This window comes from Durio zibethinus, chromosome 12 (assembly GCF_047325235.1).
Source record: "Durio zibethinus cultivar Kanyao isolate XHJ-2024 chromosome 12, ASM4732523v1, whole genome shotgun sequence".
Lineage (NCBI taxonomy): Eukaryota > Viridiplantae > Streptophyta > Magnoliopsida > Malvales > Malvaceae > Durio > Durio zibethinus.
In genome coordinates, this window is record NC_143173.1 from 4,311,635 (window position 1) to 4,324,092 (window position 12,458).

Sequence of the window (12,458 nt, forward strand, 5' to 3'; positions counted from 1 at the left end):
AAATATGAAATTTATTAATATTTTGATCACTAACATTTGTTAAATTTATTAATATTTTGGCCTCTATTGTCAATAGCTCATTCTCCCTGAAGATTTATAGTAAGTTGATCATCAACGTCTATGAAATGTAATATAATAAATTATTTTATTATTTATATATGTTACTTATTGAAATATTGAGATAATACTCAAATATGTAATTGAATTTTAAAAAAAAAAAAAAGAAACAAACATTCAATACTTTTATTGCATGAAATTAAACTGTGAACATTTTTTTTATAATTATACTATTTAAATTTAAAAAATAAATAAATATTAATCAATTATCAAAATTACTAAAATATTATTACTTAAAATATTTGTCATTCAGTTAATCCAAATAAATTCAAGTATTTATATAATTTTTTATATTTTGATTACCAATGTTTGTGAAATTATTAATACTTAGATGTCATCCTTAATGTAGCTTTATAACGATTTAATTACCAATGGTTGGTAATTTTTAATATAATAAATTTTTTATTTTATCTATATTTTCTTTAATATTTTATTACCTAAAATTAAAACTAAATCTTAACATTATAAAATATAAAATACTTACTTCAATTTATTTGGATGAGCTGAATAACAAAAATTTGAAGTAATATTATTTTAATAATTTTTACAAGTGGATAATATTCATCGATTTTTTAAATTTAAATGGTACGATTACAATAAAATAAAAATTTTATAATTTAATTTCATGCAATAAAAAATATCAAATATTTATTTTATTTTTCTTATAAATTGGAAGATTTATTTGTTAGTAATAAAATTATAAATTTTTTAAGTTGAGTAACCAAAATAAAAATTCATAAAAAGTTAAGTAAATAAAATTTATATTTTTTTTTCAAAATTTAAAAATGCAAGATTAGCAATTCCACATCAAATGATCTGGCATGCCATGTGGCACCTGACACTAACGTAATCATTGCCATATTAGCATGTTAGTAAACACTAACGACTAAGTAATAAAAAAATATTTATTCAAACATAAACGAGTAAATAAAAAATTAATATTTTAATGATCATTTTAAAAAAATTCTTAAAATTAGGCGACTGTTTATGTATTTTATTCAAAACTTTTTATCTTAAGCGAAAAAAAATCAGTCAAAAAAAAATCCAAACTTCCAAAATCAAATCCCCAAATCCTTTCTAATCCTAAAACCGAAATGAAAAATCTCTTGCCTCGGATGGCTTCTTTCTTTCTTTCTTTCTCAAAATATTTGGATGTTGTGTTGTTGTTTTGCTGGATCTTACGCTGGCATATTTCTTTCCTTTTGGTGCTTAATAATGGTATGTGTTCTTCAATGCACATCAAGGGGAAACTTAACAGTTGATTTCGAAGAATAGTTAAAGTGAATTCATAGTACTTTTTGCAGGGTGGGCTTGTGATAGGTTGGGGAGTTAGTTCATTTGGCGAGAGTAGATTAATAAAGTGGTAACTTTGAAGAGAATTATCGTTGTAATTGTTATTGTTTTTTTTTTTTTTTTTTTTGGCTTTTGGTGTATAGATTTCATAAGGGTTTATTTAAAAATTAATTGTGTAAGTAAAAAAAAAAAAGAGAAAATCAATAAAAGAGATGGATTTTTATTAATACATAAAAGAATGTATGTTGAAATTATTTCCATATATTTATATTTTAAAAATTAATTCTAATGACAAAATTCAAGAATCTAAATATATCTTTGTAAATAAAATTAATTATAAACTTGTATTAGTAATTTCTTGTAAATTTAACAAGCTCCATTAATATAGACATAAAATTTCCAATTATAAGTGTTTTTATGTACATGGTTGTTTCTTTTTCCTCAAATTTGTGAAATAATAATAAAATATCATAAAAATATAAGGCCAACATAAATTAAAAAATATAAGAAAGTAAAGTAAATAGGGAGATGGGTTTAGGTGTGATAAAAAGTAAATGTTAATATCACTTCTCAAGTTTACAATATATTCTTTGAAAATTGAAGAAAACAATAATGAAAAATTTTTTATTTTATACTTTAAATAAATTTATCTCTTTTTTTTTCCTAGCTTTTCTCCCAATTTAGGGTAAATGAAAAATGGAGTATTTAAGGGGAAGGGAAGGATGCTCAATCCCTTGTTTCCTTCCTTTATTTAGAAATAAATAATATCTAAATAATTTGACCAAATCAAAACAATGCATACCAAAAGGATGACTCCATGTTACAATTTCGATATTATAGAAGAACTCATAATATTTTTTGGTAATCTTTAACATATATACCAAAGACATAAATCATATCAAGTAGAGGTCAGAAAAAATAATTAATTTTTCTACAGTGAATGTTTATTTATAAAGACAATTTGGATAGAATTGTATTTTATTCCCCATATTATCAATGTAAATTAGTTAAAAATAATAATTTTGAAAATTACTTTTTCATCATAATAAAACCATTTCATCTTTTAATATAAGAATCAAATCACTTCCAAATATAGTAATCCTTTTATTACGGTGATTTAAAATCATTATCATATAAAATTTCTAAATTAGTATCAAATAATGTGATATAATTATTAAGTACAAATCAATATGATTTGTAGATTAATCATCACTTACTAAATACTCTTTAAAAATATATATATTTAAAAATTAATTTTAACATTTAATTTGATATGACAATAACATAAATTTTTTATTTTATATTTTATACGCATTGGTATAATCATAATATTAAATCTAAAGGAAAAAATTTTGAAAATTTTCAGTTGAGATTCATTTCTCTTTGGTTGGATTTTGATTCGGATATTAAACATTTAATTCGGTTTGAACCTATTTTCGGACTATAAAATGAAAAAAAAAATAAATATATCTAAATTGAATTGAATTATAGTTTTGTTAGTTTTATATAAATTTTAATTTTTACAAAATAAAAAATAATTATTTTATATTTAATTTTTTAAAATATATTAAAAATAATACACATAATAGCAAAATTTAAAAAAAATTAATTTACAATGATTGATAAATCTAACCAATTCAATTCGATTTAATTTTTAAAAAACTTTTGAGTCAAATTTAAATTTAAATTTTAAAAATTCAAAAAAATATTATATATTAATTAAAACGACTAAATCTAATACAATTCAATCCGATTCATCCCCCCGTAAATATGACCTAAATGTTGATACAGTTTATTCAAAGATAATAAAACTCCCATTCCCAAGTATTATTTAAATATAGGCACCCAAACTTTTTATTTTTTATTTTTTTGCCCAAAAGCATCCAATCCCTCTTGAGTACCCTAATTTTTTTTTTCAAAATTTTAGTAAAAAAAAATTGATTTTATTAGTAAAGGTTAGTTTAGTATTATTTTTATGGTTAAAAAAATTTAAATTAAGAAAATATTTAAAATGTGATGAAAAATGTGTAGTTAAAAATTTTAAATGTTTAATATTACTATGAAAAAATATGATAAATAATTGAAATATCTAAAAAAAAAATAAGCATAAAATAATAAATATTAGAAATATAGTGTAATACAATGATTTTTATCTCAAAAGAATTTTTTATTGCAAAAGCACTTTTTGAAAAACTTTTTGATTTTGTTATAGGAACAGAATTTTAAATTGAAAAACCATTTTTTTTTATTATTTAGCATTGAGATTTAATTAAAACTAATTTTTAAAGGCAAAAACTATCTTAACATCAATGCTAAACTAAGCCTAAATGTGACCTTGTGGTACAAAACTCTCTATTTATAAAAATTATGGATAAATTATTAAATTCAAAAGAGAAGTAAACATCGACGCAAATTGCCTACGTAAAAAATAAAATACTTTTCTTTATTACAATTTTTATGAGAAAATAATCATTAAGTATCTAATTTATAATCAATTCATAATAAGTAAAATGTTTAACTTAAATATAAGATTACAAAATGTTAAAATTTTATTAGATATGTGCTAACTCACTTTAACAGTAAGCTCGATAATTATTAAATTGACTCCATGATTATTACTCTGCCTTTTTTAGGTATGCCTGATTTTTCTTTCTGGTTTTTTTTTTTTTTTTTGAATGAAACTGAAAAAGAAGCTATGTGAATTGACACAAGAAATAGCAACAGATAGATGAATCGGCCATTGCCTTATAACTCTCATAAATAGCATAGGCACAGTTACAGGGCATAGATTTTCAGGATTACAGCCTCTATATATAGATAATAAGCTGATTATTATTTTTATTTAATGCAAAGCTTTATCTTAAATTTATTATTCCAATCCATTTGAAAGTCTGAGCTTTATTCTGAAATTTATTGTTAATCTCAGCACTTGAACAAAGTCTGGAGAACAAGCTTGATGATCTTCTATCAGCCATCAACTTTCATGTCTGTTTCTTCATCCCAAGGGAAGGGCTCCAGTGGCTTGGTTGCATCAAGAAGTTCATCAACTGGAATTTTTGGCTTCGAACGTTGCAATGGGCGTAATTCTTGACCATACTTTTTGGGGTCAGAACAATACTCCTGTAATGGAAAAATATGATGTGTAGAGTGAAGACAAGAGAATTTGAATATGAAAGGTTCTTTTTCATTTGGCGAAAAGGGTCGGAGATTTCTAATGCCACTCTTTAATCAGGGATGTATGCCTTTAAGGCTTTAAAAAAATTGAGAAAATAAAAAAAAATCAATTTAAAATTGTAATATTTGGATTTTTTTATTCGGTTTGATATGTTTGAAAATTTTATATTTTAATTCAATTTGACTTTTAAATCAAAAAGTAAAAAAAAAAATTGAAATATTTTAATGGAATCGAATTATATATTTTTATTAATTTATATATATAATTTTATAAAATAAAATAATTATTTTATATCTAAAGTTATTTAAATACATTAAAAATAATATTAAAATAATAACAAAATTTTAAAATAAAATTTAAAATATGATAAATCAAATAAATAGAATTTGATTATAATCAAATCAGTTTAAAAAAATATTCGATTTAAATTTAAATTAATTTTTAAAAATTCAAAATATCATGTCAAAGCAAAACCATTATCACTAGAACCTTATCATCCACAGCATACATAAACCATTTATCAGATGCGAAATGTTTTTTAATTCCGATACTTTCAAGTCTTTATGGACTCCTTCTCTAATATTTACTTACTTGATCAACATGCATTTTCTTCACAAATTTCTTGAATAGCTCGAAATTATCGTCTTCAAACAAAACATCAGATGAACGAAGGTATGTCACCCCACGCATCTTTGGTTTTCCCTCTTCAGTCACACCATTGGGCCTTGCATTTAATAGGATTTGATTGTAAGCAGTGCTATCGTACCTTGATAGCGCATTCTCACCTGCAACATCGATCAGCTCTCTCCATCCTCCACTTAAAACCTGTCAACCACATATATGCAAATTAATAGATCATGTAAACCTTTTCTTTCAAAAAAATAGGTAAAAATAGAGAAAGAGATTATAAATATTATGATTTGAATTTTAGATTTATTAAATATTAAGGATAATTGCAATAACCAATTAATCATATAACTTATTTTGATATAAAGTATCTTTGAAATTTGCATGAAATTCTTTTGATTTGAGTGGAATTGGACTAGCATAATGGAATGGTTCCAGGGTCTATTTAGGGAGTCCTCGCACTTTTGGGCAAAAAAACATCTTAGTTTCAGGAACATACCACTTGTGATTGATTTTCCATTCTTTTGTTGCATCAACAGTGAACTTTTGGTTGGTGTAGCAATTAATGCAGATATGATCAGAATTTTTTTTTTTATTTCAGATATGATCAGAATTTTTTTTTTTTGATAGTTTTGTTCTTAAATTATTTGGTTGTTAATTACTCACAATTAATTTACCTGTTGAACAAGTTCCTCAGGCCCACTTTTGGCAGCTGCATCTTGCTCAGAGTCCCTCATCTCGAGACATGTGAAATTCAGAATAGCACGATCATGCCTTGAGAGCATCCGCGCAATGGGACGATACCCATCTCTATTATTCAGATTGTAATATCCAGCAGTCAGCTCTGCAGCATGGCTCTCAGATTTGTACCACCAGTGAATGCCAGATACCTTCATGACATTCAAACAATGAATATTTGACTGATAACTATTATTCCTAATTATAGATCTATAAATTCGTATATTAATGACATAGAATATTAATAATTAATATATTCATATCCTATTTTATATAAAAATTAAATGTTATAATTCATATAGACAAAACAAGAATTTTTTTTTTTGTTTTTATTAAACCTATGTATAATTTTTGCAAAAATTTTAACCTATGTCATCATAATTTTTTTTTATATCGTTTTGATGTCGTATTATCATATTGTATTTTAAATTATTAGATCTAATACTAAATTTAGTAGAGCTGAGAAAATTTTAGTTTGTGAGATATACTTTTGCAGCTAACTTGATCTTGCAGCCTAAGAAAGCTTTGTTAGCCTCATCAAGGATATCATCTCCATGGTTGAGTAACATGTTGGAATACCATGTGAGGAAAAACTTCCCTTTCTCAGTGAGGTATGTCCCATTTGGTCCAAAAAACTCAGTTGATTCAGGTGTGTCATTGTATTCCCCTGCATTGTCTGGCAATGACCATTCAGGATGACCTGCTCTTTTAGCCGCCTCTTGGAAAGCTGCTTTGAGGTATTTGTCATAGCACTGCAGCAATTTTTATGAAATGTGTTATTGAACTGAAACCAAAGCCTCTACCCAACAACCATGTGGTTTATTGGTATGGTGCTAGATTAGGGTTCAAATCCTGACAACCTCAAATACCACACAAAAAAAAAGAAAAACCAAAGCTTCTAGCCATGATATGTTTGAAGGGATCATAGAATTTCTTTGAAATGTCTAGGAGCACAGTCACCTGAAATTCTCCAATGCCAGGGAAAACCCAACCCTGGCTTTGTGGATAAGAAGGGTATCTAAGCTCCCCTGCAGCACCAAGTCCTACTTCAATATCAATAATGACTCCTGCTTCAATAAGATCTGACATTGCCTCCCTGAAGCTCTTCATGTAGTCGCTATAAATCTGAAGTGAAATGGACAATCTTTCTCAGTAGGAAGTGAAGGAAATTATAATGATTGAATGAATGAAACTTAAAATTCAATGGTATGAAATTCTTTTGCTTCATCTCAAAAACATCCAGTTAGTGACTGACCACTTAAACAGAAATCAGAACTAGATAGTAATATGGTGATTTATTTTTGTTAAATTAGGTTGAAAATTAGATTTTGCTTCCTAAGATAGAATCAGATATAAATTACTAGGGTCCAAATATGTGAGATTTCACCAAGTAAGTTAACCTGATTGAATTTATAACTGATTTTTGATAGTTTAAAGCACTTTTTTTTTTGTGTGAAAAAGTTTTAAGGTAAGAAGAAACTTTACCAAAAAGGACTTAAACTTGGGTTTACAGATCACCCACTAAGGGATAGAATGTTGGTAGCAAGATTCGAACTTAAGCTTTATTATAGAAGTATTCGAGCCTTACCAACTCAATCATCTCATTATCATTTAAAACACTTTTCAAATAATTGCATTGAGGACAACTTTGTAGAATTAGAGCTTTGGCAAACAGTTTGGAGATTACTACTATAGTTTTCTAAGAATAAATAAAAACTCAAACATGAACCTTATAAAAGAAATAGGATACCAGTATAAGCATGCAATATATATATACCACATGAAACTAACCCGGATAGCAGTTCTGCCATTGAAAATGGCCTGGTTATCAACTCCAAGGGTGAGGTACTCCTTGTTTCGGTTACCAGCTCTATTGGTATAGAAGATATCAGGGTTAGATTCTCCAATGTCAAGAACCCACTGTGGGATTGGGATATAGACTTCATCTCCCACATTGCCGCCACATTGATGGAATGACATTATGGCTTGTAGTTTCAATCCACATTCTTGAATCAGTTCAGCCAAGCTCCTGTAAGCACTCCAATCATACTGCTTGGGACCCTTAGATTCTACAATTCCCCACCAAACATCTGACATCACTCCATCAATTCCTGCCGTTTTAAGCTTCAAGAGCTGCTCTTTCAGCCCTTCCTTGTCTAAAAGAACATTGTCATTTGAAACAATTCCCAACTGATCATACATTGCAAAAAAAACAAGGCAGTTAGATGGAAAATATATATATATATATATTATATCTTACGATTCATGTTTTCATGTTATGTAAAATATTGACAATTTTTGTATTTATATAATATTTTATATAAAAATTATATGTAATAACTCATATATAAATCTTACTAAAATTTAACTTGTGTCACTCTCATGGTTTTTGTTTCCGTATTATTTTGTATTATGTTACTGTGTTGTGCTAGCATATCATGTTCTAAATTGCCAGCATATATTTATATATATATATATATATATAAAATACATATTATATATATTGCTTACACTAAGACAGAAGATTTCTGAGACTTACCGGAAGCATTACATAGATTGGCACATAGTTTGCCAACATTTTTTCGTTGCCTGTAACAGCAGATTGAGCCTCCATGTTTTTTGGGGAAATTAAGAGAATTCCAAAGCTTCAACTAAGTTATAATAATTGATAGCGAAATGGAGATTGCAGTGATTACCACATTGAGATCATACCTCTCGTTTATAGGCAAAAAAAGGCAAGAAAAATCAATAATGCATTCAATATTTCCTAGGTACAGTCTTCAGATATCTTATCTTCGAGTAAAAAAAGCCCTGCAAAATCTGACAAGGATTTTGAAGCGTACCATATGCTCAACTGCATGGTGTCAGTGTCACCGTCCAAATGCCTGATTAGGCCTTTCAGATGCATTGCTCCTTGGCCTTTTGCAAAAGTTTGGGTAAAACCATATCCATCACTTGTCATAATCGTATAATTCATATAGATCATAATTCATTAAGCGACAGCATAATTGATGATTTGCCAGCCAGGCTACCAACTCACATTATATAATTCAGCTTTCTTCCCCACATCTGTCGAGAAACTTTTATGCTACAGCTTCCACGTATATTTTTTATTTATCATAAAAGGATTAACTAGGTGATAAATAGATTATCACTACACCAACCAAGTTCATGTCTCTCACTACTAAAATAAAGAAAAGAGAAATTGCATTTTGCTTTACAAGAAGCCAAATCTTGCCCCAATCCCAAGATTCCCAAGGACCCAAGATGTTCTGCATGATTCTGATCTGTTACATTTTTTTTTTTATTCATTACCGAATCCAAAATTTTGGTGTGGAAGTGTTCATTTTCAATTTTACACTTCAGTCTTAAATATAAAATATAGGACCAATTCGTCAAGCCTAATGGCAGAATGACTATATTAATCTCCAAAATTCGGATATTTTAAGAGTTTTTAGCTTGATAAAAATTTTTATATAAAAAATTACAGCCTAAAAATTAAAAAAAAAAAATTATAAATATTAAGATTTAAATTTAAAATTATTGAATATTATATTTTAAAAAATAATTTTATAAACTAAATGAATTTCTTCGTCCTTTATACTCTTTAACAGTAGCAAGCTTAGAATAGGACAAGAATGCTGCATCACCGTGGGAATAATTGCCATAATAATTGAGGCGTATGCGTCGGCTCGAGAATGTATGGCATAATTGTTCAGACGTTTTATCATCCGATCAATCCAGAAATCTGCAACGCTGGAAAGCAACGGCGAATATCCATCATAAAGCACGTTTCAACATTTCAACACATTTATCAATGTGATATTTGGCAGTTATGTCTTAAATATATATTTTTTAACCCAACCTCATTGCATATATAATAAAATATAATCAGAATTACAAATAGAACTTGAGAGATGAGGTATTCATTTTTAATCAAATTAATTGATTTAATTTAATTAATTGATTGATTATTGAATTAATTTCAGTTAATAAAATTGATTTTAAAAATTTTTTATTTTTGATTAATTTAATTTAAAAATTAAACCAATTAAAATTTTAATTGAAATATAAAAAAATTCAAATATAAAATAAAAAATATATAAATTTATTTATTTTATTTCATAAGTTATTAGAGCTTTTAACATAATATTTTGATATTTAAGTTTTTAATTAGATAATTTTATTTAATTTGTTTAAAATATGAGAAAATAATAGTTTAAAATATAATTTAACTTAAATATATTTATTATTTGATTAATTAAAAAAATTAATAAATTCGGTTTGATTAATAAAAATAAAATAATATAATTCTATTAATTAGATTTAAAATTAACTGAATTGATCGAATGAATACCCATATTAGGAAAGCATTCCCTCAAAATCTTTGTTCCCTTACTCGACAACCAATCTTTGCTAATTCATGTGCATGATCATTAGCCTCTCTTCCTAATAAAACTTTTAATATGCTTAGCTTAAGTTTACTTCACTCTTTAGTATATATAGTTTTAGCGTAGATGATTGAATGTAGATAATTTTAGTATAACTAGTTATCAAGTTTTTGTTTAAGTTTTATTTCACTTTTCAATGTGAAAATTCAATCTACATGAGGTAGTCGAGCACCACAAAAACTATGCTAGACCTTCTGCTCTTCAAGCACTTAAACCCGCTAGACAAATAAAAGTGGGGCACCGTGCAATGACGTGAAATGTATGCCATGGTGGAAAAATATGATTACGTATATTTTCAGACAAACCAATTATGGTAAGACTTACAGAAACACATATGGGTTCGGGGAAAGGATCTCCTGAGTATTGGGTAGCTATCGTTAAACCAGGCAGAATACTTTATGAAATGAGCAAAGTAACCAAAAATATAGCAAGAAAGGCTGTTTCAATAGTAGCGTCAAAATGCCTACAAAAACTCAATGCATTATTTCAGGATAGGAATATAGAACCAAAGGAGATTTCTTATGATGATTTCTTAGAGCAATAACTACTTAAAGAAAAAGAAACAAAAAAAGGCAGCCTTTAATGTCTTATACAGCAAAGTAAATTTTTTGATCAATAAGATAAAGGCCATTAAAGCCAATAATGATTATAAGCTAGTTCATCAAGTCCAAAGCCAATTTGAAAACAATGAAGTGCATGGAGATTACTATCATGATAGGTGTTTATATGATCAACAACCTTTTATTACAAAAACACTTACACTTAATTTTGAGAGGGTTATACTAATCACATATGGGATATTTGTAATACCCGAAAAAAAAAAAAGGGTACAAGTGGAAGGACCCTTTAACAAATAATGAGAAATACATAGGACCTATTGATAAATAACCTAATTTTTTTAATAGGGTTAACTTATTCTATTGTTTTTGATCGACAACTAATCAAAAGAAAAATAAAAGCTTAGTTCTTCTCTCTTTCTTATACAAAAAAGATAAATCGAAAGATTTCAAGTGAAGGGTAACAATAAAATCTAAAAGGAGAATTATTTGTCAAAGGTAAGTAAGTAATTTTCTTTAATTTTGAAGAAATGATGTTGATTGTTAAATTTTGATGTGTAATTTGTAATTGAAAAACCCTAAAATTTTAGAAAATTCATTATCTCTCTTCAAGATTAATTTGGGCAAATCATTTAGACTTTAATTAAGGTCTAATTGAGAAAGTTTGGTAATGTGATTTTAGTGCTGTAAAAATAAGAAATAGAAATTTGATAGGGTTAGAAAGAAAATTTTCTGTTTCATATGAACCCTGATGTTTACAATGATGGATTAAGATAATATTTTGTATTAAGAGATAAAATATTATTATGATTACTATATATCATTGGAAAGCTTGCTGAATTTGCTTTCCAAGAAAATAAATGAGAGTCAATTTTGAGTTTTTTATGAATAGTAGTTTAATATTTACTTAAGGATGTGTAGGCTGCCTAGTAGCAGCAATAGGGAGGAATTATGAAATTCCTCTTAAATTTTATACAATGAATTGCAAATTAAGCCATTTATTTTTGGAAATTAGTCTACTTTTCAATGAAAGAAACGAAATTGAATTTGGAGTTTCCTATGAATAAATACATAATTTTTACAAAAAGGTATACAAGCTATCTGGCAGCAGCATATGATATGAATTTCAAAAATTATTATAATTAATCTACAATTAATTATAAGATATACCATATATGGTTAGAAAGCTTATTAGTCTAGTTTCTAATGCATTAAAAAGATCTTAATTCCAAGTTGGATATCATAAGATAGGGCTACTTTAGTGAAAGGAGCTTAGGCTGTCAATATTAATTAGTTGAGTTAGCTTTTGTATAACTTAATTATTTTTGGTATAATTAGTTTTAAAAATGGGTTGATTAATTACTATTATGTTGAAAATATCTTGAATAGGCTGTTAATTATTTGGGAGAAAAAAATCAAGTGATGGAATCAAAATGAGATAAGTAAAATCTCACATATTTTACTTATTTGCGAATCTATGTATAGATATATGTTTCTAAA

The 12,458-nt window shown here is 26.7% G+C and overlaps 1 protein-coding gene across 2 annotated transcripts; it reads right to left on the reverse strand.

The window, feature by feature from the left end:
- Nucleotides 1-4,135: 4,135 nt before the first annotated feature.
- On the reverse strand, nt 4,136-8,772 carry LOC111296125 (beta-amylase-like). 2 transcript variants are annotated; one of them, XM_089769175.1, is made up of 8 exons: nt 8,663-8,772; nt 8,490-8,539; nt 7,742-8,140; nt 6,911-7,075; nt 6,439-6,702; nt 5,890-6,102; nt 5,177-5,410; nt 4,136-4,530 (listed from the first exon to the last, which is right to left on the reverse strand). In XM_089769175.1, the coding sequence occupies exons 2-8, from the start codon at nt 8,526-8,528 to the stop codon at nt 4,378-4,380; spliced, it is 1,467 nt and encodes a 488-aa protein (XP_089625301.1). In that variant the 5' UTR covers nt 8,529-8,539; nt 8,663-8,772; the 3' UTR covers nt 4,136-4,377. The 2 variants fall into 2 exon arrangements, with proteins under 2 accessions (XP_089625301.1, XP_022745938.2); XM_022890203.2 differs by having other exon boundaries at nt 8,490-8,772.
- Nucleotides 8,773-12,458: the final 3,686 nt, after the last annotated feature.